General features: G+C 40.3%; 1 protein-coding gene across 1 annotated transcript in view; it reads left to right on the forward strand.

The window, feature by feature from the left end:
• The window catches only part of LOC107113250 (ras-related protein Rab-10-like), a 51,773-nt gene that overhangs the window by 1,952 nt on the left and 22,918 nt on the right, over window positions 1-26,903 (forward strand). The window contains exons 3-4 of the mRNA XM_015414551.1: window positions 15,730-15,868; window positions 23,961-24,050. Coding sequence (XP_015270037.1) covers window positions 15,730-15,868; window positions 23,961-24,050 — 229 coding nt within the window. The remainder of the gene's footprint in view (window positions 1-15,729; window positions 15,869-23,960; window positions 24,051-26,903) is intronic.

Here is a 26,903-nt window from a genome sequence, read left to right on the forward strand (position 1 = left end):
CCAAACCCCATCTCTTGAAACACGAGTCCTCATCTTGAGTTTTTAACTGACAATATTTCTACAGGCAGTTTCTAACCACACCAGATCAGGGATCTCTGTACTCTTCAGAGCTAACTCCGTTTGACTGGGTAGGGAAATTCTTCTTTCTCTAGAAGATCTATCCCCTTTCCTTGGCCTGAATGGGAGTCTCTGTCTAACTACCCACTGATCCTTGCCAAATTTCCCCAGTTCTCCTGTCTGTGTTAAACTGCTCTCAGTCAGGGCTGAATTCCAAATGAATTCTCCTCCTCAGCATTCAGCTATAAAGTCTCTGTCTGCTCAGCTGATGCTAACCAATCAGATTGCTTGGAGCAAACTGTCACTCAAGGCTCTCTGTTCCTGTGGAGAATTAATCATTCTTTTAAACTTTTAAGAAGTGCAGCCTGTCACAGTTATATTTTCATTTGGCATACAGGATTCATATGGCTAAGTTACTCCACGTATTCTACTCATAGAATTCAACACAGTGACACATGAGGGAGGAATGTAGATCAGTCTTCAACTAGAGGAGATACAACTGTCTGATGAGAGATTAGACAACATTTCAACCCTTTGTACATTTCAAGGGTTTCCTGAAGCTCTGCTTGTGTATATGTCTCATGTAGCTACTAGTCACAGAGACTGCTTTGACCCAGTGGAGCTGCAGACAAAACATGTGGAATAGCTCTTTGTTACAGTACTGTTCGATGAACTATTATGAAAATTATTTGCTATCATATTCCAGGCATGTTTGTACAGTATAGCCAGGCAGAAACTTTATACAGGCTGGGCTAAACCTTCCCTAGAATTGGTTCAGCCTTTGACGATTCACAACTCAACAAAGCTGTTTGAGGTCATCCTAAACTAGCCGTTTCAAGGACCCAAACCTAAGTCCCTCTGAGACACTACCCCTTGGGCAAGCAAGCAGCGCTCAGACCTATGGGTCCTCAAGGTTATCTGCACACAGGAAACCAGATCTTGGTAAAATATATGAAGGTATATTGAATACTTACGAAATAAGATATCACTAGGCAACATAGTCTCTACAATCCTGCAGCAAGAAAATAAGAAATGCTAACTTCTCCATCTAATACTTCAATACCTGGTATTTAGAATATCATAGTCCAAGCTAGGGATTTAAGCATTGTCTACATAGTGGTCCATCGTCAGAGCCACTGCCCAGTCGAATCATGAAGTTAGCATGGCTTCCCTCTTGTCTAGGGCTTCGTTATAGTCTTTAGCCATCTGGCATCAAGTAGTCTCCCCCAACCCAAACAGGGAGCTCGCTTGATGGAATCCTCCAGAAGATGATGACATCCCCTCCTGCTTCCCCCCTCCTATCTAGTTACAGAACTGAACATGGTTTCTCACAATAGCCAATTACCACATTCTTGAATTCGGCCTTCTTGAAGGAAATAAGGATGTCCTAGGTAGAAGGGCATGATTACAGACATCTGCAAGCTGGAACAGGCCTGCTAATATTCATGTTAACCCTTGGGTGGGAAAATCAGGTTGCTTTCTCTCACAAGGGTAGCTAACCTTTTTATTGGTGAGAGTTTCCCAGGGGGAGTTCAAACCCCAGAGCTACTTCTTGAGGGGAGCAGTGGTGGTGGGTCTCTTCTGCTCCCATACACTTCATCTTCTGCATGCTCTCCTCCAGGGGTCATTTCGTAGAAAAAGAGCTAGGGGAACTCATTAGCATAACTCATTAGCATATGTCACACCCCCTGACATCACTGGAAGTGTGTCATAAGGCCACACCCCCTGACATCACCGGAAATGTGTCATAAGGCCACACACCCCGCCCCCAACGGTCCCGGCCTCCACCGCCGGCCTTGCAGCTCAACTGCCGAGCCCCATGAAGGGCCCGGCGGTGGACTTGCAAGGCCGGCGAGAGTGCAAGGAAGCCCCGCAAAGGCCCTCCCTGGCCCTAGGCAGACAGGGGTGGGGAGAGGCAGGGAGGAAGCAACTTACCCTCCCTCTTCTCCTGCCTCCTCCTGGCTGAATGAGGGCCGGAAGCGGGGCGGCCGGAAGCAGGGGGCGGGGCTTTGTCATGTGCCTCGCCCCCCGTACTTCACCCGGGGGAACTGTGTTCCCCCGCGTTCCCCCCCGAAATGACCTCTGCTCTCCTCCCTCACCATTGAGGCACCACTATCAGACTATCACACACATCAACACCAAACAGCTGGACTCCAGAGCTGGCTGGGCACATCCTGTCTCTGCCTGCTGTTTGGTGCTGATGAAGCTAGGCTACACCCAGAGGCTGTTGAGTCCACAGGCATCCTGAACTCTTCAGCTATTTAGCACTGATAGGAGGGAGAAACCCTCCCTTCCCATTGGTGCTATACAGCTGATGGAACTAGAGAGTGCTGGGCAGGTTCTTGAGTCAACAGGGGAAGTGGCGAGCTGCCAGTAATTTGTGATTAGCAGTCTGATGACCATTGCCCTAAACATGTGAAAACCTTATATTTTATGGCTGCCTTCATGTTATGCAACAGCTTGCAGTGTTTTAGACTGTTTAATGGCAGTGGCGGTGCACTCATGATGAAGCTACAAGAGCATCTTATACAACGTTTATGAGATCCTATGAGATGGCAGTCAAAGGGGGCGCGGGGTGTCGGTCGACTGAATGGCGGACGCTAATTGAAAGAGCTCTGGATGATCCCTCCGTAAACCCCACCAAAAAATAAACAAATACCAGTATTTTGCCTAAGCAAGGCATGGGAAAATCCAGCCGAACACACCATTGACCAGGAGATCCCGCAGCAGCCCGTTTAAAAAGCTTTTTTCAATTCGATGCAGCGAGCGGCACGGCAACAGACCCGTGCCAAATCGAGCCCAACATGGCGTCCGGATCATCGCACCAATCGCAAGTACAGACCACGCTAATGAAGCAAGATATTACTGATACTTTTCGGCAGTTTAAAAACTAAATACGTGAAAATTTTAATACCATGCTAAAACCTATCTCGGAGCAATTAGAAGCATTGCAAATATCAGTGCAAAAAATAGCGCAAACTGCTGATACAGCAATGGAAGCCTCAATAGCAAATCAGGAAGATATTAGGCAATTGCAAGATAGTGAAACTTGGACCAAAGAGCAAATCCTTCTTCTAAAACAGAACGAGAGAGAGATTTTTGAAACTAAGAGGCTTTCCGGAGCAAGCGGAAGGGACAGGATCTAACAACATTCCTAGCGACATGGCTTGCTTCCGTTATACCCTTTGAAGATGACATCACACCAATGCTCATAAGAGCCTACAGATTAGGCCCTATTGTGACAAACAAAAGACGAGGACCTCGAGATATTCTTGTGGAATTTCTTGATCTACCTGTTAAAGCTCGTGTCCTACAAGAAACCAGAAAAAATGGCAATTTTAAATTTAAGGAGAACGATATCTTTATTTTTCCTGATGTCCCACCTGAAGCTCTTCAGATTAGAAGAACTCTCAAACCAATCACTACACGTCTCAACGAAGCAGGAATTAAATACCATTGGTACCAAACAAAATATCTACAGGTCAGATTCCAGGGCACTAAAAGCCTTGGGATTACAAGCCACACAAGAGATGGAGACTGACACTGATCCTAACACTCTTTGCAAGCATAAGCGACCTGACCAAACGACCCCGCATAAGTGGAGCAAGATTCCAAAAAGACGAAGAATGAACTTTTGAGTATTGTTTTTCTGTCACTGGTTTTTGTTTTTCTGTCACTAATATTTTTAATTTTAGCATAACAGTGTTCTGCACTAAGTAGACGTGTTTTACTGGTATGCAAATGATGTTTCTTATAAACTAATGGTGGGGGGGACAATCCGTTCACTTTCATGGTTCCCTTTAGTGAAGTAAGATGTTTTGTTAAAATGTTGTTATTGTTGGCAGTAATCGAGAAGGAAGGGCTATTCCAGCCCTGTGAGGCCAGTTGCCTCACATACTGGGATTGGCGGGGGGGGGGGCTGTAAAATCTATTGGTAAATGTATAAGTCAGACAATGTTTAATGTACTAATTGTTTTGAACTGGACAGTACAAAAAAGCTTTTTTATAGATATAAATATTATTTTGAAATGTTTCACTACAGTGCATACTTATATTCATAGTATAGGGATGGAGCACTTGCAGTTGATATATATGTTAGCACAATACCTTTTAATGCAATGTGGCTGTAAGCAAAGTCATTATGAAACTAAGATAATGCTATATTTTCAAATCATACCATGGGTGATTTAAAAATAATTACCCTAAATTGTAGGGGATTAAATAGTAAAATTAAGGCTAAACACATTGCCAAGGATCTACAAAAACAAAAAGTACAAGTGGCAATGCTACAAGAAACTTATGTTAAAAAAGGGCAAACGCATTGCCCTCAAACTGGTTTCCTATGCAATATTTAGCCTATGGCTCTTCTAAGTCGCGTGGAGTGGCAATTTTATTTTCTAGAGATATCAAACTAGTGGTGGAAGAAATACAAAAAGATGAAGAAGGGCGGTTTTTGTTTGTAAGGACTAAAATCAATGAATCACAAATAACCTTTGCATCACTCTATGCCCCAAACAAAAACCAAATACATTTTATGGCTACCACTCTAACCCAGCTTCAGAAGTTTGGCAAAGGCTCTATAATCCTAGGAGGGGACCTAATTTACTTGATGGATACAATGCTAGACAAAACCAATTATAATGCAATACGGAAACCTGTGACAACACATAAGCCTGCATTTAATGCCCTGCAAATCCTAATTTAAAAATTTGGATTACATGACAAATGGAGATTACAACATGGGAAAACTAGAGACTATACATACTACTCTCACCAATTCAAAACATGTTCAAGACTAGATTATATACTAGTCTCCACAAATGTATTAAACAAAATTAACTCATCTTCAATTGGCATCCAAAAGTGGTCCGACCATGCCCCTGTAGAATGTAATCTACGGGAAGGGAAAAAAGGAAACTACAAACAGAATTGGAAATTTAATAAACTTTTATTATATGACAATAAAACTAATAAAATATTGCAACAAGAACTTCAGGAATACTTTAAACTAAATTGGTCAGACAAAGTCCAGATCTCAACTGGGATGCATCAAAAGCAGTAATGAGAGGCAAATGGATCTCACTGTTGGCTTTCTGTAAAAAAGAGAAAAGCAAAATGAGAGCCGAACTTTTACATTCTATAAAAGAGCTCAAGGATAAACATAAAAAAACTTGTAATGCTAAAATCTGTGCAATCCTACAATATGTAAGAAAACAGCTTGAAATGCTAGAAGTTAATGAAATCCACAAAACAAATTTTATCTTTCACAAAATCAGTACAACCAAAACTTCTAAAAGACTACGCATTTTGTCATGAAGATTAAAGAAGCGGCAATCTGATCAATTTATAGGCAGTCTCAAAGACCATCAGGATAACTTAAAATATACAACAAAAGACATCATTCAAATTTTAGAATTATTTTATAAAAAATTATATACTTCTACTAAACCCCAACAACCTGACATACATTAATTTTTAACTTCTGTCAAAGATCTAAAACTTCTGGAGGAAGAACACCGCACTTTGCTAGAAATGCCATTCAGTATTCGAGAACTTGAAAAAATAACAAAGTGCCCGGTCCAGATGGCTACATAGCAGAATATTATAAAGCATTTTTGCCCATTATTGGTAAACCTCTATTGGAAACTTGCAACTCAGTTCTTGCTACTGGAGTGATGCCTGACACATTTAAAATGGCCAATATAATACTTATTCCAAAAAAAGGAAAAGCATCTTTCCGAGCATCATATCGTTATTTAACAATGATTATAAACTCTTTGCTTCATTGCAAGCAGCGTGACTGTCAAGCTTGATTGGTCATTACATACACAAAGACCAAACAGGATTTGTCCCTACTGGAGACATTTTAGACAATATCCGCAAAACGCTTAACCTTATACATTTCGGGAGGGGGGGAAATCAAAGAACATAATTCACTTATAATGTCCATTGATATCCAAAAAGCTTTTGATTCCCTTATCTTACCACTCTCTTACAATATATGCAGTTCGGTCTTACCTTTTGTAAAACAATTAAAGCCATTTACGAAAGTCCTAAGGCAAACATCTGGGTCAACGGAGCAACATCAAATAGTATTGCACTACAAAGAGGCACATGTCAGGGATGTCCCTTATCACCATTTTTATTTGTTCTGGCTATGGAACCCCTGGTGTGTGCCCTAAAATCACAACCTCATTTTCAAGGGATTAAAATTTTCAACAAGGAGTTCAAAATCAGCTTATTCACTGATGATGTTTTACTTTACATCACGTCACTGGAATCATTACTCAAGGCAGTTCAAGCAATTTTAAATGAATTCGGACAAATTGCTGGATTAAAAATTAATTATGATAAATCACTTTTATTTCCAATAAATATATCAGCGGAGATGAAACAATACATCAAGAATACTTATGATTATCAATGGGCTGATCATTATATACAGTACTTAGGTATAAAAATACCAATAGACGTAGCCAACCCTTTTCAAATAAACTATTCGGAAATGCACAAAGAAATCATAAAGAAAATAGAAAATTGGAATACAATTTCCCCCCCGGATAAACCGCATAAACATTCTAAGATCTTATATTTTACCTAAATATATGTATCTTTTCCGAACAATACCTATAACCCTATCAGATCAGCAACTAAAGAAATGGCAGAATGACATAAATAAGTTTTTATGGAACTACAAAGTCCAGCAAATCAAATTCAGCACCATGCGTAGATCAATGAGAAAAGGTGGCTTGGCAGTGCCTGATCTAGGTATCTACTATAAAGCAACACTCTTAGCGACACTGGTAAGACAATATCAAGATGACGAAACCTTAGATTGGAAGTGGATTGAAGTAACTACATTAAAAGGATATAATTTGCAGGAATTGCTTTGGAAAAATAAATTTCAAGAGGTGCTGTCAATAGTTCTCACCCCATTTCTAAGAGCTACACTCAAAATATGGTATCGTCACAGAAACATCATAGCTACACCTTTTTCAAAACTAAGTACGTTTGTAGGACAGTCATGGTTTCTTCCAGCGAAGCATATGGACTCATTTTTCACTTGGAAATCTGCTGGAATAACACGTATTGATTTATACACAAAGATCAAGTTCTATCTAAAAATGATTTGGAAAGAAAATATAAAACCAATATACCTTGGTTTGAATACTTGCAATTTCGACATTTTATTGAATCCACGGACTATAACTCTTCAATACACAAACCATTTAGTGATTTTAAAAATATTCTCTTCAAATATTCAAAAAAACAAGGTCTTATTTCAAAAATATACTTCATTTTATTAACTCATCAATCAAACAGCTGTCCTAGCTACCAAACTGCATGGTCCTCTGATTTGCAACACCATCTAACTGAAGAATAATGGGATAAAATATGGCGTAGTCAGACTACGATGTCCAAATCCCAAAATGTTTTAGAAGCAAACATGAAAGTCCTCCTAAGGTGGTATTTGACACCTGCTAAAATAGTGCACTTAGTACCTCACACCTCGCCATTGTGCTCGAAACGCTGTGGAGAGAAGGCAACATATTTCCATACTTGGTGGTCCTGCAAATATATACAACAATATTGGTCCCAAATCATCCAACAAATTAAAACTTTTACTGGTTACAACTTATCTTTATCCCCTGCTTTGATACTTTTTGGCCTATGGCCAAATGATAGTATACCTGAAAAGAGGGGAAAAAAAACATATTAATTACTGCAGCAAAGATAACTATAGCTAAAAATTGGAAAGATAAGAATCCTCCAAACACTAAGCATTGGCTCCATAAAGTATGGGAGTTATACATGTTAGAGAATCTGTCAATATATGATTCCAATAACAAAATTGAATGTGAATGTTATAATCCTTTGAATATATGGTACCCCATTTTGGAGAAAGTAACAATAGATTAATTTGATTGGGAGACAATCAAAGATGCTGAATATAAGATTATGTTATATAGCTGATAGTTAAAATTTGTTATGAAGGTTTAAAAGTTATAAAATTGTTATAAAAATTCAGTCTTTTTGTTTCTTACCAAAGCTCTGTCTGTATTTAAAAGATATCTAGATACCTTTAAGACAAGTAACATATCTATTAGATATGTGATATTATAGACTTGAAAGTTGAGTACTGAAGACTTGATTTGGATGCACTGTACTGGATCGTACTGTAATTGTCTGACTTACTCCTTGTTTCTTTTTTATCTAGAATTGTTTATAAAGACCAATAAAATATTAATTTTAAAAATGGCAGTCAAAGCCGCTAAACAAGAGTACTATGTGGCCACGATTGCGTCTGCGAGCTCTCGGCCAACCCAATTATTTAGAATGATTCAGACCATTACTTCTCTGCCACAGGGCAGACCAAATGCTAAGGAATTGGAGATCGGCTCTGAGGCTTTTGTGAGCTATTTCACAGATAAAGTCTTGTCGCTCTGCCATGACCTTCCCGCCACAGTTGAAACAGTAAGGGAACTCGAGGCTCCATACACATCTTCTTGTCAAGCTTTGAATTGTTTCAGTCCACTCAGCCTAGAGGTGGTCGACAAATTACTCCTAACTGTGCGTCCGACCACCTGCAGCCTTGACCTATGCCTTTTATCATCTCTGGCTGATTAGGCAGTTGGTTCCCTTCCTAGAATGCAATGACCTGGCATCAGTGATCCATGCAGTGGTCACCTCAAGATTGGATTACTGTAATGCCCTCTACAGGGGGCTGCCCTTGTCCCAAATTCAGAAGCTGCAGCTGGTGCAGAATGCGGCGGCCGGGCTGTTGCTGGGTCTCCCCATGCGGGAACACATCCAGCCTGCGCTAAAAGCACTGTACTGGCTGCCTATAGCATACCAAATTCAATTCAAGGTGTTGGTACCTACCTTCAAAGCCTTTTATGGTCAGGGGCCTACTTACCTAAGGGACTGCCTTTCCCCACATGTTCCCCAGAGACCACTATGATCGTGGTCCCAAAATCGCTTGGCTTTTCTAGGCCCCAGAGAAGGCAGGCTAGCAGTGACAAGGGCCAGGGCCTTCTCAAGGGTGGCTCCGTACTGGTGGAATGAGCTCCTGGAAGACATCAGGGCCCTGCAGGACCTTTTGTAGTTCTGCAGGGCCTGTAAAACAGAGCTCTTCCACCAGGCTTTCGATTAGGGAGCCGCATCCATCTACCTTAGGCCCTGGCCCCAGTATTAACAATATTATATCAATACTAACATCACTATTACACCAACCTAAATAGCCTGTGCTCCGCTGATACAACCCAGACCATGTTGACTGTCGGATGCCCGCCATAATTATATTGGGCTAGCACTTTATGTATTGTTTTAGAACTATTTTATTGTAATTTTATTTAATTAATTGTTTTAACTTGTTATAATACTGTGTAAGCTGCCCTGAGCCTGCTCTGGCGAGGAGGGTGGGATATAAATTAAATAAATAAATAAATAATGGCTTAATGCCAGATAAAGGTGAAAAAATGGAACTAGGACACAACAAAGAAGGTCTGCAAAGTATATATTTTGGAAAACTATCTTGTGAACTGTTGATACTGTATGTATGAAAGAAATTACAATTGAAGATAAATTATTGAAAACTTGCATGATTGAAGGTGTTTAATAAACTAAACTTATTTTTAAATTTAAAAGTGAGTTAGTGATGTCCTTTCTTAACAGATAAGAAGTAAGATCAAAATAAGAAATGGAACTGAATCTTTTAGGCATTGTAATAGCATAAGGGGGAGCCATTTCTCTGTAAAACCAGACATGTGATTAGGGTTCTCCTTCCTTTTAATTGTAAGAAAATTTTACCTATTATCATATGTTCCCACACTTTTTCATATTAGATTGAATTAATACAAATTGCTTTGATTCTGTATTATCAGCTAACAAAAGGTTCATGATTTTTTTTCTAATTGAGGAAACTGATTAGGTATCCCTGGAGAATAGCTTTGGGTTGTAAAATAATGCACTATCCTGTTTTGGTTTGCTGTAGATCAGAAATTCCCAATCTTATTTGGCCTATTGCCCCCTTTTCAGAAAAAAAATTGCTCAGCACTTCACTGGAAAGCTACCTTCAAGAAGTGGACAAAAAATGCAGTTTGTGGATCTGTACCTGGATTGTTCCACCCCACCTGGATCGTTCCAGCACCCCTCAAGAGGCAGTACTGTCCACTTTGGGAACCAGTGGTATAGATGAATTTTTAATTAAGATCCAGAAGCACTGGATTTTAACACAAATTCACTTAGTATGATAGGAGCAGCCTTTCTTTTCACTTCCCCAACCTGGGCCAGGATATTGCACATATAGATGCTGTCACCTGCAAGTGACTAAGTACCATTGTGTAAAAAAATCATCTTTTTAAGTGTAGGAATTTTAAAAAACGATGGTAGTTTGTGTAAGTTTGACGAAGGTGAAGTGAAAAGAGAGGAAAGTCATTTATAAGCCAATTTGAAAACTTAAAGTTATGCCAAAATCTTTTGGCCGTTAAGTTAGGTATTTTAGATGTCCTCTCTAGCAATGGGATCTCATAATTTTATAGATTTATAGATACTGCCTTGTACAGGTGCACAAGGTGGTACATCATTATGTTTTCAATTTGTGTGGCTTTTTTATATATATAGATTATCGTATGTTAATGAAGTGCTGTACTTGGAGATACTAGAACCATGGAATATGATTATTACCAGTTTCCCACTGGAAGGTTTTTTTAAACAATAGTATTCAATTTTAGCTATATTGTATTGTATTCAAATTATAATTTTTCCATAATTAAAAGAAGCCTTTCATATTGCCTGGAGAAAAATGGTCCTGACACAAAAAAGATTGTATGGGAAGAGGTACCTGGAGTTATTATTTTTTTGTTAGTTATCAGATAGTTTCTGTGTGGAGACTAAAAAAACAAAAGAATTGTTTAATATTGATTTAGGTCATCATCTGACTTGTATCCATACTATTTATTCCTTTTTTAATTTCAATTTACAAACATACAAACATAAAATATAAACTATAATCATTAATATTCAAAATCATATACATATTTTGCTTTATTTAGAACTTGCTTAAATTTTACTTTTAATGTTTCACTTCTATTTAAATACCTTTATTGTATCTTTTCCATCTGTCTTTATAGCCAATAGCATTTTTATTATAAATATGTATTACCTAACTCTTTCCTTCTATCATTCTCTGTTTTAATTTAATTTTGTTCTTGATTTTCAGCTACATAATTGAAAAAGACTTTCCATTTTTCTTGAAATTCTGAATTCAGTCTGTTATGTATAAAACATGTTAATTTTGCCATTGTTGCATATCCATTTAGTTTATTCTTCCATTCGTACAGGTCTGGGCATTTCACTGCCTTCCATCTTGCTGCAAATATTACTCTTGCCACTATCATTATATATTTAAATAATTCACTGTGTATTTTTGTAATGTTGATTGGTAAAATATTTAATAGCATATTTGTTGGATCCTTTGCAAACTTAAGTTTTAATATCTTTTGCATTTCTTCTTTTATTCAATATTTTTTGCTTTCTTGCATGTCCACCACATGTGATAAAATGTTGTGTCTGTATTCTGTATTCTGTATTCTGGCATTTCCATACTATTTATTCCAATGTGTAGTGACTTATATAATAGTTTTCTATAACTAACCAATGCTTGTGAGATTTTTTCCCCTCTCTAATCCTGGATGAGAAGGCTAACTTGGCATGTATTACTGAGACTTGTCTAGGGTGGGGAGAGGCATTAACCTCTCCCAGTCATGCCCTCCGAGGTATTCAGCAGTACATCAGCATAGGCCTGGCAGGTGAGGAAACAATGTTACTGTAGTCTATATGGATTCTATCCCCTTGGTACGGTGCCCCATCCAGGTTTTGGCTCTGTCTACCTAATGTTGGGATTGAGAGACAGGATTGAGAGTCTGTTAGTGTATCACCCACCCTGCTGCCTAACAGTCTCCCTACTTGAGCTGACAGAGGTGGTCTCAGAGGTGGTGTTGAGGACCCCTAGGCTGGTTGTCCTAGGGGACTTCAACATTCATGCCAAGACTGTCTTGTTTGGACTGGCTAAGGATTTTATGGCCTCCATCACAACCATAGGCCTGTCTCAGGTAATAACTCTCCCTACACATTATGCAGGTCACACTCTTGGTCTCGTATTTTGTTGTGGGCAGGAGGAATGTGATCTGGGGTGAAGGAACTGATGACAGTTCCTTTGTCATGTAGAGATCACTACTTGTTTGAGTTTAGATTTACAGGGTTACAAGACTCTGCGGGATGAGGGATCTATTAAGATAATCTGCACCCAGAACCAGATGGATACAACTGACTTTCTGATGGCTTTAGGTGATTTTCCTGTTGATATGGTTGGTGTTCCTGTCAATGCCCTGGTTGACCTATGGAATGAGAAAATTATATGAAGAAGAAGAAGTTGGGTTTATACCCCGGCCTTCACTTGGAGTCTTAGAGTGGCTTACAGTTTCCTTCCCTTTTTCTCCCCACAACAGACACCCTGTGAGCTGGGTGGGACGGAGAGAACTCTGAGAGAACTGTGACTGATCCAAGGTCACCCAGTCTGCATGTGGAGGAGTGAGGAATCAAACCCAGTTCTCCAGATTAGAGTCTGCTGCTCTTAACCACTACACCAAACCACTAAACCAAACATGGACAGTTGACATGATTGTTCCCAGGCACCCCTTTTCAAGTGTTATAGCCCAGGTAGACCCTTGGTTTACTGAAGGATTGTGGGTGATGAAAAGACAAGGGAAACAGCTAGAGAAACAGTGGAGGAAGACTCGAGTCAAATCCAATAAGATTTTAAAGCTTACTCCATGGCAGTGATGGTGCCAAATAAACAACACTTTTCTGTTACTATTGCTTCTGCACAGTGTAGGCAGAGCTGTTCTGGATTGTCAGAGGCCTGATTGGGATCTGACTGGCAGGATGAGGTAGAGTACTCACTGGCCCACTGTGACCATTTTGCTCACAAAACCTCTCACATCCATTTTGACTTGAAGTCTATATTAGCAATGACAGGGTGAGATGGTGCTAGGGTGTATCCAATTGCTTGGGATGCTTTTCAGTTAATTTAGTATGAGGATGTAGACAGGATCCTTGGAAGTTTGAGACCTACCACCTGCTTGTATGACCCTTGCCCTTCCTGGTTACTTAAATCTTGGTGGTGGTGGGGGGCTGGCTGACTGTGCTTGAGAGGTAGTTAATGCTTCCGTAAGAAGAGGGTAGTTGCCCCAGCCTTGAAGCATACTGTGGTGTGTCCACTTCTAAAAGAACCTACCCTTGATCCAGGAGATCTCAGTAATGATCAACTAGTCTCAAATGTTCCATTCCTAAGCAAGGTGACTGAACAGATGGTGACTGGATAACTTTGAGCTTTCCTGGATGAGTCAAATTGTTTAGATCCCTTCCAGTCTGGGTTTAGGCATAGTTATGTGAATGAAACAGCTGTTGTCGCCCTGATGGATGACTTGCACTGGAAGATGGACAGAGGGAATGCAACTCTGTTGATTCTCCTGGACCTCTCAGAGGCTTTGGATACCATTGATTGTGGTACCCTTCTGGGCCATCTATCTGGGTTGGGATTGGGAGGCACCATTCTGCAGTGGTTCTGGTCCTACCTAAAGGGTAGGTTTCGGAAGGTGGTTCTAGGGGACTGCTGATCAGCCCCTTGGCCTTTGGCTTGTGAGGTTCCACAAGGATCCATCTGGTTCTCTATGCTCTTTAGCATCTATATGGAACTCCTGGGTGAGGTAATCCAGAGAGATGTGAATTACACCCAGCTCTGTCTCGTGGAAGTAGTGACAGACTTCATGTTCCTGGGATCCCAGATCACCGCAGACTGTGACAGCAGCCATCAAATTAAAAGACGCCTGCTCCTTGGGAGGAAAGCAATGGCAAACCTAAACAGCATGATAAAAAGTAGAGACCATCACCCTGCCAACAAAAGTCCACATGGTCAAAGCAATGGTATTCCCAGTAGTCATGTATGGCTGCGAGAGTTGGACTATAAGGAAGGCCGAGCGCCGAAGAATAGATTCTTTTGAACTATGATGCTGGAGCAGACTCTTGAGAGTCCCTTGGACTGCAAGAAGAACAAATCAGTCAATCCTAAAAGAAACCACCCCTGACTGTTCCCTGGAAGGCCAGATAATGAAACTGAAGCTCAAATACTTTGGCCACCAAATGAGAAGGGAGCACTCACTGGAGACGACCCTGATGCTGGGAAAGATTGAAGGTCAAAGAAGATGGGAATGGCAAAGGATGAGATGGTTAGATAGTGTCATAGATGCAACAAACATGAAATTGAGCAAACTTCAGAGGACGGCGGAAGACAGGAAGGCCTGGCGTGATCTGGTCCATGGGGTCGCGAAGAGTCAGACTCGACTGTGCGACTGAACAACTGTCTCATGCTTTCAGCTGAAACCAGGGAGGCTGTAGAAACCCTGAACTGGTGCCTGGATGCAGTTTTGGAGTGCATGTGGGCTGATAAACTGAAACTTAATCCCAACAAGATGAAAATACTACTGGTGGATGGAAGGTCTGACCCAAGATTTAAGGTGTCACCTTAAATCCTGGATGGGTTGCACTCCCCTTGAAGGAACAGCTTGATAATCTTGGGATGCTGTTAGACCCAGGCCTACTGTTGGATAAGCAGGTGGCACTTTTGTCTGGGAGTTTCTTTTACCAGCTTCCACTGGTTAGCCAGCTGTAGCCTTTTCTGGGAAGAAAAGATCTGGCTACTGTGGTGTATGCCCCAGTTACATCTTGATTAAGATGGCTTCTAGAAGTGTTTGAAAGCTTCAGTTGGTACAAAATGCTGCATCCAGGATGTATACTTGAATGGGTAATAGGAACCATATCACTCCAGTCTTGGCCCATCTACACTGGCTCTCAATTTGTTTCTGGGCACAATTCAAGGTACCGGTGTTGGCATTCAAAGTCCTAAATGGTTTGGGTTAAAACACTTGGAAGAAAAGCCAGAGTATTACTGTCCTCAACTATACTGTTGATAGAGAAAAGGATATACCTTCAATTTCATTGATAATATTTCCATCTGAAGAAGTAGAACAGAGTTGTATTTATGTAATATAATAGCTTCTGCAGCCTTATTAATTTCAAATGAAGCTGCCCTAAGAACACTTTTAAATCATTTTGCTGCTTTAGAGTTTCTTGGTTTCCCCCTCCTGATCTATCCTTTCTTAGTGTTGTCAAAGTAGTAGGTGGGGTGTGCAAAATTCTATGTTGAGGAGGGAGTTCAAGAATCAGGTATCTACCATCGAGCAGTAACATAACCCTCTTGCCCCCACTGCAGCTGTCTTTGCACATAATTATATTATTTGTTGGTACAATGGTTTATTAGGTTGGTCTGTTAATCATTCAGCCAACCTATCTCATTCTTTTACAATGCCAACCTGGAAATTAAGACTGGGTACTGTCTGCATCCACATGAACTAATTTTGAATAGCTTCTGTACTGAAGTATCTCTTTAGTGCAGAAGTGCTAAGACATACTTCAATATAAGTGTTATTAGGTCAAAAGGTATATATCATTTCTGCTTTTGTGCTCATTAATGAGTGTCATTAATATGTAAGGGCTGTTTATTCACATTATGCAGATAAGTAGTGCTAAGTAATTCCTTCCAATGTTATTTAGGGACACTGCTGGCCAAGAACGATTCCGTACAATGACTACTAGTTATTTCCGTGGAGCACATGGATTTGTTCTTGTCTATGATATCACAAATACAGAAAGTTTTCAAGGGATTGCAAATTGGATGAAAGCTATATATGAGGTAAGTGTATACTATTCTCTTTTGTACTAAATATAGGCCTCCCATTTACCCACCGAGGGCAGGGAATATTCTTCCCCCAGCCCCAATTTCCTGCCCCAAAGGTATTGAGGAGATCCAAATACAAAATATTTCAACATTACTTTCATAAAATCCCAGTTGACCCAATCAAATGCCTTTTCAGCATATACAAAACAGAATGCCACAGAAATCTGTTCTTGTTTTGCCAAATGTATCAGATTGATCAGTCTTTAATATTAGATGTCATTTTTTACCCCATTAGAAAGCCTGTTTGGTCTTTCCATATAGTTATTTAGCACCTCCTCTAATAAATTAACTAGTAGTGAAAGTAGTACTTTATAATCAGCATTGAGTAGTAAAATTGGTTTATAGGTGGAGAACTGGGAAGTTCTCTATGGTTACCATAGAGTTTTGCCAAAAATACCAGAGTGTCACCATGTGACATCCCTGGCATGATGATGTCACTTCCATCATCACATTGGGGACGTCACACCAGAGCCTGGCTGTTGGGGGCGGAGCCCACGAAATTGGGGGATCCCCTGCTTTCATCTGGGGGCTGGCAACTCTAAAGGGCCATGAATATAGCACTGAGACTATTCACAGTAAATGTATGCTTCATTAGTTTAACATCAGAAATGGCTGCTGTATCCATGTTCCATGAAGATTGTTAGCACCTACACTGACTAAAGAATCTCAAGTCCATGGTCAGCCTTGGGAGGGGGTTGGATTGACAAACATCTTGATGAATTCAGTTTCTGAACTAAAAGCAATCACTAAAAAAAAAAACCCAGGTAAAAAGCAATGCCCTCCTGTACAAAAATACATACTGTTGAGGGGCCTGTTCTTGGGCTTTACTGCAGCAATACTCATATGGTTTGGAACAGTCTCCCAGAGAGGGTGAAAAAAGGCTCACTGTTCAGACAAGGCTGTAGGATAGAGGTTGTGTGGGGTGGGGCCATGGCTCAGTGATAGAACATCTGGTTTGCATGTGGAATGTTCAGTCCCCAGCATTCTCAGTTAAAAGGTCCAGGTACATGATGATGTGGGAGACCTCTACTGTTGCCAGTAAGAGTAGACAATACTGATCTTGATAGACCAGTGGTTTGACTTCATGTAAGGCATTTAAATGTGTACTGTGACCAAGCTTTTTAAGTAAGCATTTGCTGGTCTTTAAGACTGATCAGATCTTGGTGTTGCTGTTTTTAAGGGTGAAGGATACATTAATTCTGTTCACTGGTTTGTTACTGGATTTTAGATGTTTTCCATCTGGAGCCCCAATATATTGGAAAAAGTTGAGCATACAAATATTTAAATAAAAAACCCTTCAAAGGCTTTCAAGAACAAAATGGTTTTAACCAGTGCTGGAAGCTCTGTGTGACTGGCCTTTTCTGCCAACTGAGGCAACTCACACAGTCTCCTATGATTCTGGAGAACCAGGTTTGTTTTAAACTGTAAAGGTTCCCCTCAGTTAGCAGATGTTTTTAAGGTAGCAGGTGTAAAGGCTTTGGGTTTGCTGCCATAAGGTAAGTTGTGTGATGAGCAAGTCAAACATGGAGATCACTGAGGCAGGATATGTATATAAATAACACAGAAGATGTATTTATTTACAGGTTGGTTTTAAAGAACAGATCAGCAGCACAGGACTCCAGATTGTCAAAGGAGAAAGCTGGCACATAATTTGAAGCTAGCTATGGCTCCAGAGTGTGATCTCAATTTTCTTTAATGCTTTCAGGTGCAAACACAGCTTTATTGACTAACCACTCATTTGGATCCTCTCTCACATACGGGACTCCACCCTTTCCCAAAAGTCCTAAAATTGGGTACCGTATTTTCACCCAGAGCTAGCATTAAACCACTGTGTCCATTGACAGGCAGAGCTACCCTTCAAACTGCTGGCTCTTTTACTGAGAATGACCCCAAAATTATCATTGTGCTCTCCAAGGGTTAGATCTGAACTCTCCCTGAGGCAGACCGGAACGCTCTCCAGCTGTGCTTCCCTCCAGCCCTTCATCCCCCTTCTGAAAGGTGTTTGGATGCTGCAGCAGCATTCCCATAGGCTCAGCTGTCTTCCCTTCAGCAGCAGGGCTCCACAATAACTGTGCAGTTTGCATTTAAAGAAGTATCATAAAGGCTTTGCATGGGCCCTTGTGAGCTATGCTGCAGAAATTGTGCATGCCCTCAAAAGGTCCTCCCCCCAGATGATCTCAAGTCTCAAGCAAGCTGATACAGATGGAGATGGTCCTTCAGGTAGTTTGGATACAAAGTCTTTCATGCCTTTATAGGTTAAAACCAGCTCTTTTAAATAGACCTAGAAGCAAACCAGAATCCAGTATCCTTGATGAACATCTGGTTGTAGATATTCATTGCGTCACACACCTACAATTATCCTGGCCACTGCATTTTGCACTAGCTGAGGTTTCCAAAAGATGTTCAATGGCAGCTCCACACACAGCATGTTTTGGTAACCTCATCTGGATGTTACCAAATGTATGTGTGTGGGTGTGTGATAGTCTGGGGGTGTTCCTGGATGCCTCCCTTTCTATGGAGGCCCAGGTCACCACCACTGCCAGGTCTGTCTTTTTCCATCTAAGGCAGATCAGACAGTTGGCCCCATATCTCACCTCCCAGGACCTGGCTACAGTGACCCATGCAAAGGTCACTTCCAGACTGGATTATTGTAACTCTCTCTACGTGGAGCTGCCCTTGACTCTGCTCTGGAAGTTGCAGCTAGTGCAGAACGTGGCAGCATGGATGTTGACGCTGACACCTGTGCAGGCTCACATCCACCCAGTGCTGCATGAACTGCAGTGGCTGCTTGTTGAATACTGGATCCGTTTCAAGGTGCTAGTGCTAGCCTTTAAAGCCCTATATGGCCAGGGGCCAGCATACCTTCGGGACCGCCTCTCCTCATATGATCCCTGTAGAGTACTAAGGTCTACATATCAACACCTTTTGGTAATCCCCAGACCCAGGGCCGTCAAACTTGCCTTGACTAGGGCCAGGGCCTTTTTGTCCCTGGCCCCTACCTGGTGAAATGAGCTCCTGAATGAGATCAGGGCCCTGCAGGACTTATTAGAATTCCACAGGGCCTGCAAGATGGAGCTCTTCCACCACGCTTTCAGTTGAGGCAGTGGATATCCCCCCTTCTGGCTGGCCTCCCATCAATGTCCTAGATTCAAACATCCACCTGGGAACCTACACTACTGTTCCATCTTAATTGCAGAGACATTTGATCAGATCTTGCACGGTATTTTATGACTTTTGTACTGTTTTAATTTTGTTGTTTTAAATATTGGTTTTAATTGCTACTGTGAATTGTATTAATATTGATGGAACCCGCCTGAGCCTGCTTGCGGGGAGGGTGGGATACAAGCCTAGTAAAATAAGAATAAATAAATAAATAGCTAGTTTGGCCTTCTATCACAAAATAAACATTCCAGTTATTTTGTTAATTCTGCAGTAGGAACACATTTTACTTCTCAGGGTAGTTTGGAAAGTAATTTAAAAGGTTAGACTAAATTTAAATATTAACTAAGGGCATTTTCAAGACTCAGATTATTACTAACGGAATAGGACTTCAAAATGGAATCTTTTATAGATTTCTCTTTGCAGAAGACAAAATTGAATTTGAGTGTAGTTTTTTCTCCCCTAAGTGTAGATATTTTAACTACCCAATCAGAGTGTTTCAGGATTTATTTTCACACAACGTGGCTCTTGAAGTCTAAAATTATCAATAAGATGAAATCATCTTGTTGTGGACAATGATCTTATGTACAAATGCATTCTTACAAAGGAGCTTACACTTTAAGTACCTGGCATAATTTAGTTGGGATTTTTGACCAGTGATCTTGGCAGAAAGAGCAGAGTTACATTATGCTTTGATGTGGGTTTTTTTTTGCTGAATCCCCATACATAGCCAATTGATTTAACATACTCAACATTCATGTTATTGAAGTACTCCTCCTTGTGGCTGAAGATTGCAAAGAATTTTGAACAAGAGCAGGCTGTTAATCTTAAGAGCAGTAAAATTAGTCTGTATTTCTCTCTTAATGAAAGAACTTCTGTTCCCTAGTTTGAGAGATGAATGCAGGAGAAGGTTTCAAATAACATGACTCCATGTGAGAATCCGAACACCGTTTTATTTCAGTTGAAGCAATGAAAATGTGTTTCTAAAAATGTACTGAATCAGTTTTCTGAAATGAACCAATCATTTATCAGTGTCTTCCACTTATATTTGAAAGAACAGTTCTTAAGCAAATAACTTACATAGTTTTCCCAATATAGGGATATTTTAAAACACCTTTTTCGCACATGTCAAATTTTTCATACAGGTAATTTTAAAAATTTTTCATACAGGTTATTTTTTAAAAATCTCTTTAAAGTGAGATGTTATATACAAACATGTAAAGATAATGTCTGTCTTCAAATTAAGATATCTATTTACTATATTTTAGAGATTTATTATAATTTTATGTAGAGCAATTAAACAATGAATAAAACTGCAGTGTCTTCCAACAACCGGCATTTTGGTTTATTAATCCAGATTAGATTGATCTTTTGTTCTAGACCTGTGCTTTGCACTCTTGCCATGAGTTTACATCATTTTGAAGATTGTATTATTCTGAATATCAGCTGCAGTTCTGAAATGGAATTAGTTGTTTTATTAAAAAGATGAATTTGTGGTATTAATTTTACCTGGTGCTGTCATGCTAAAATGAAGTAACTTGCTTGTGGTTAGGGATACATGCCCATAATAATGACTTTACTGTTCTTTCATGAATAAATGTTTTATTTGTTCAGAGGTGTTCAGAAGCTTCATTCTGTGGCAAAATTCATAAGCATGAAACAGTGCAATCCTACACAGAGCTACACCTTTCCATTGACTTCAATGGACTTAGAATTTATTTATTTATTTATTTAAATTATATCTGTATACCCACCTTTCTCCCAAGCATTTCAGGACCCAAGGTGGGTAAATATAAAAACTTTAATAAAACATTTTGATAAAACAAAAAACATTAAAACAACAGATATAAAAATGTTGTTTGGTGCTCCAGTCTGGGGATTTGGAAGTCTATACCCATTAGAAGTTTCACAAAATAAATTTGCACATATGATGTTGGGAGTTCCTAATCCCACATAATCAGTTAGGGTATTATCAGAGTTTATTTATTTATTTGTTTGACTTTTATCCTGCCATCCCACCTAAGCGGCTCAGGGCAGCTTACAATATCAATAAAACCAGTATACATAAAACACAAACACTTCATATAAAACAGTTTAATTATAAATACAATAAATATCAGTAAAAACGGCTCAGTATATATTATAGCTAAAAGTCTACCACAGTGTAATCACTACCATTTACATGCCTTAGCGGATCGGCAAGGCTCAGCTGGCATGACATCAATCTCACTGATATGCCTGGTGGAAAAGCTCCGTCTTCACGGCCCTGCAAAATGGTGGCTGTGCCACCAATATTGATAATAGTTCATCAATTTGTTATTTATTTCTGGTTGATCTTTTTCTTCCAAGATTACTTTTAGTAATATTGGCATATGAAGAGATGGAAGATATAGCCTGGTATGATGGATTGTATAGAAAATCAGGATTTAAAATGCTGCTTTTTCAGAGAGACTGGGAGATCAGGAGTTAATCTGCCCTGTGATTGGCTTGTGTGATTGGCTGCTCTTCACACTCTCTCATTGGCCAGCATCAGGGGAGAGCAAATTTTAATATCAGCTGTTCTGGAGGGAAAAGGGTCTTTCATCTTTGGGTCTGGGGTGAGCAAGCCAAAAAGACTGTAGCCAAAAAGACTGCTTCTGACAAAGGAAGGGGTAACTGGAGTCAGTGTTCTGACAGGATTAGTCAGAAGGAAGAAAAGATACTCCTTTGCCCTTACAGTATTAAAACTACTTTGAGGGAGAATTGTATTTCTCAGTCCAGAAAGCTAAAAAATACTGCTTTACACAGACAACAGTTACTGAAAGAGATATTTGGCTAGAGTGAATGGGGTGTTAAGCAGTAACTCCCAGTCAAGCCAAACAACAAAAGATTATTGCTTTGTTTAAAAAGGAAGAATAATCACTACCAGTAAACATGTAAGCTCTTGGAGGATTGGCTACATTAGGGGTGTGTCGCCTAATATGCAAAGGAGTTCCTGCTACAAAAAGAGCCCTGTATGTATGTGTGTGTGTGTACACACACACACACACACACACACACACACATATATTTCCCTGCCAGTTAAATTAAAAATTTATTCTGTTTTGAAAGTTACTCTGCCCCAAGTGCCATTTAAAAAGGGTTTAAAAACATGACAGCTCCTGCATTTCCCTCAGGTTCCTCTGTTGGGTCATAAGCCTAAACAAATATATGTATCACGGTGGGACAGTTTGGTTGTTTAAGTCAAAGAGAAGGAATACATGCTACTTGGACATGACTGAGGGGAACTAAAAGGTTTTGGTGGGAAAATCTGCCTGTGAGTTGGCAATGGACGTAAGTTTACAAGCAGATCATGGATTACTCCATATCATGAGTTCAGACACTTTATATAAAGAACTTAAATCTTTTCCTATAGCTCACCCAATTTATCTTGATGACCTAATGGTTATAGAATATAGAAAGGCATTTACTAGGACTCAAATGGATATCTTATGAGGGCTGTTACAATAAGATCCCATTTGATGATTGAGTGTGCTCCTGTGACTATAAATACACTGAAGATCTGGCTCATGCTATATTTCAATGTCCAGGATTTGTAACTGTTCTGGAGAAGTACATTAGAAATATTTAACATTTGCCAGGGAGGTCAGAGCAAAATAAATTAGTTGCGTTACTGGCCGATAAAAATAGGTGGATCACAATGCAAATGGCATCAGTCACCAATATACAGTTAAGATTATTGAAGTATATATTTATAAATAAATTTGTTTAATAAGTCCGTTTTGATAGGATGTATTACGTTGCTGGGAGCTGCGGTGGCTCAAGTGGTTAAGACGCTGAACTGCAGGCTGTGGAAGGTCAGTAGTTCAGCGGTTCAAGACCCGGGTGCTGCAAGACAGGGTGAGCTCCTGTCTCTAGTTCCAGCTCCTGCCAACCTAGCAGTTCGAAAGCAAGAAATTGCAAGTAGATAAATAGGGACCACTTCGGTGGGAAGGTAACAGCGTTCCGTGCACCTTGGTGTTTAGTCATGCCGGCCACATGACCACGGAAACGTCTTCGGACAGCGCTGGCTCTTCGGCTTTGAAACGGAGATGAGCACCGCAACCCTAGAGTCGGATTCAACTGGCTTTCGAGCAAGGGAACCTTTACCTTTTTATTACGATGTTACATAAATTCTTATGGATTTAGACTTATTAATAGGGATATGTCAATCTGCATTATTGTTTTATTGATTATTTTATATAACAGTTTGTATTGATATTGCAATTTGATATTATTATTATTTGTATTTTCTTTCTTTTTTGTGTTTGTTGATTGTTAAGGCTGAGCTAAAGCAATAAAGTACAGTACAGTAAACATTAACATGTAATCTAAAAATATTTTGTGCCTGTACAAACAACATATTCCCCCTTTACCCAGGCAGCCCCAAAATGCTCTTTGGAAAAACTGTGACCGATTTCCCACAAGCTGCTGCTCCGCCCTCACTCTTCCCTTTCCCCTGATTTTAAGCGTCAATTTCCCACTACTTGCTGTGCAGTCACATTTTGACCTGCAGCTTCGCCTGATTTCCCTCGCATCTTAAGGTGTAAAGGTTAACCAGAATTTGTTTCTCCCTCCACGAAACTGGGAATCTAAGCCTGGTTTGGAAGCCCTGTTCACAAGGGGTGGGTGCTATTCAGTAAGCAGTGTGGCTGCATTCGTCATCATATCTCACAGGCAAACAGAGTAGTTTTAAGCCCAGATACCTTCACTGCAGACCACACAAGAAAGCAGGAAGGAGGAGTTGAAAGGCATGTGTAAACACGGCAAAAAACTGAATTTATGTACCACCAAGTGTCAGTTTGACATGACAACCACAGTTTTGTATTTCAATTTGATGATACTTAACAATGTGTTGTTTGTTTTACAGAAAGTAGATGAAAATGTAGAGGTGATACTATTGGGTAACAAGTGTGATAAAGAGGCAGAACGTGCAGTTCCAAAACACAGAGGGGAAAAGGTAGGCATCAATCATGAATACATACTCTCATCTCTTAAGAAATTTTGGGTGTAACTATGTATAACTATGTAAAGGACTGTGATATGATGAAGAACTGCAGTTATTTGGTCATTAATTGCCTCAGAAGAATGGTATGTTTCAATATTTATTTTAAAATTTGTACTCTGTCCTTTCTCCCTTCTAGGACAAAAGATGTTAATATCTTTAAAATATTGTTTTTGCACTGGGGTGATTTCAAAATGTGCTGCAAAGTGACTTTGACACTTGATTTCTGTCAGTTGCATTTTCAAAAGTGTGCTATAAAAACTAATGTTATTTTGAAAAAAAGGGAAAAATAGAAAAAAGAACAAAAACAAATTACAACACGTAACTTGGAACTTTGCTAAGGCCTACTGGAGCAGTATCCTTTTATAAGAACAACTAAAAAGCCTGTCTTATGTTAGCACAGGTTGCCGACTGGCCCGGAGAAAAAATATTCTGTCTTTTAAACAGATGTTTGTCTAGGGTTGCCAGACCCCCTGGTGGGGGCAGGGGTACCCCACTGCCAGGCCCCACTTCCCCGCCGCCAGTCAGCTGGCCATTGGGGGAACTTACCTCCAAAAAGAGGGAGATCCATCCAACAGGCATCAGTGTGTCTACATCACTGCCCACATGACCTGGAAGTGACATCATCACATCCAGGACATCAGGGCGACACTCTGGTATTTGGACAAAAACTCTATGGTAGAAGCCAAATCTACCATAGAGGTTTTGCACAAATTCCAGTGTTGCCCCAACATTCTGGACTTGATGACATCACTTCCAGGTCACGTGGGCAGTGATGTAGACACATCATTGTATGTTGGATGGTCCTCTCTGCTGCTTCCAGTAAGTCCCCCCCCATCCCCTACTGGTTGCCAGGACGGACCTGGCAACCGTATGTTTAACATAAGAACATAAGAGAAGCCAATGTTGGATCAGCCCAATGGCCCATCCAGTCCAACATTTTGTCACACAGTGGCCAAAAATACCAGGTGCCATCAGGTGGTCCACCAGGTGATGTGATTTACCTCCATGCGATTTAAAGATTCCACTGCCCATTTCCACTCATTAAGCCTCTATTAAAGGGACAGGACATTTTTCTTCAGGCCAGTCAGCAACCATATGTTAGAGTCCATAGAGCTTGTGTAAAGTACGTTGTAGGAATCAAGTGATTGGTAGAAACCTGGCTGGACTGGCATGATTATTTGAATTTTATACGTAATGCAAATTGTGTGTTCATCACATCTTTAGTTTGTATAAATATTACCTTTCTGCAAAACCATTTGTTCAGCTTACTGAAAAGATGACGTTCTCCTGTCTTCAAGGGGAGAATCATGTATTACATTCATTAAATATGAGCCCTAACGTTTTTTGCTCACAAAGACACCTGTGATAAAAATGCACAGCCAGATACGTAATGTAAAACCTGAATGACACAGAGTCCCATTTATTGATATAGTTATTATGAAGAAAGGGACCTTCATGGACTTATGGGGAAGGAGAAATCCCATTTTGAACTGCTGGGAAGAAGCAGGTATGTGGAGCAAGCAAGGTGGCTGTAGCTTCCCCTTTGTGCCTGCTCCTGGTGGCCACAGCCAACACATTTGCAAAGTTTCTTGGCCTGCTATGGCAATCCAATATGCTGCAGAATCTTTTTGTGTGTGTGGTGTTCTATACTATAAGGGGGGAATTCATTATCATTAAAAAATTCTTTTTCTGCAAATCCTGGGTTTCCCCCAGGTTTGCAGAAAACTATATCTAGCTCTGGGTGGTTTATTGTAGAGAGATTCTGATCCACATGGTGGAGCCCCATGTAGCTATCAAATATATAAACCAATATGAATTGAGAAATTACTGACAATAATATTTTTGAAATTTTCAGATTTAAAAAAAATGTTTTTATTTATTTTCAGTTTTTCTCAACATTCAGATCTGATATTCTGGCATTTGCTTATCTGGTTTAGGATTCATAAAGTTAGCAGGAGGGAGGAAGAGGAAAAATGACTTAACATATACATAACTGATGGGGACATTTCATAGAAAAAGAGGTGCAGGAGCTCATTAGCATAACTCATTCACATAACTTATATGCATATGCCACACACCCTGACATCACCGGAAGTGTGTCAGAAGGCAACACCCACTGCTCAGGCTCCACCCCAAAAATCTCCAGGTATTTCCCAACTCAGAGAGAGAGAGAGAGAGAGAAATGAGATGGGGAGGAAGGAAGGAAGGAAGGAAGGAAGGAAGGAAGGAAGGAAGGAAGGGGAAAGAAAGCAAATAGATAGGGAGAGAGGAGTCGGAGGGAAGGAAGGAAGGGGAAAGAAAGCAAATAGATAGGGAGAGAGGAGTGGGAGGGAGGGACGGAGGGAGGGAAGGGAGAGCTGGAAAGAAGGCAAAAAGATGGGAAAAGAAAGGAAGGAAGGAAGAACCAGAGCCCCTAGTCTCCCTTTCTATCCTTTTACAACAACCCAGGCAGGTAGGCACGCCTGCCTCCTGAGCCTCCTGAGCCAAAGAATCATCTCCCTTTCCATCCCTTTAAAAGGCAAATCCCCTTTAAACAATCCCCATACAGCTGTGACCTCCACAGCAGCCAAAACACATATATGACAGATATACACACAAACAAATGTTCTTATTCTCTATGGAACATCCAACCTTGGGAGGCAAGGCAAGGGATAGGAAGTGAGATGAAAGCTATAGACATGGCACTGATAGAAAGGGAGGAATATACACAGTGTAAATCCCACTGAGTTCATTGGGACTCACTCCCTTACCGCTTGCACACCAGATCAAGCCCCCACCACCCCCTGCACCAGCCAGGCCACCCAT

The sequence above is a fragment of the Gekko japonicus genome, unplaced genomic scaffold (assembly GCF_001447785.1).
Source record: "Gekko japonicus isolate JY-2015 unplaced genomic scaffold, Gekko_japonicus_V1.1 scaffold559, whole genome shotgun sequence".
Classification (NCBI taxonomy): Eukaryota; Metazoa; Chordata; class Lepidosauria; order Squamata; family Gekkonidae; genus Gekko; species Gekko japonicus.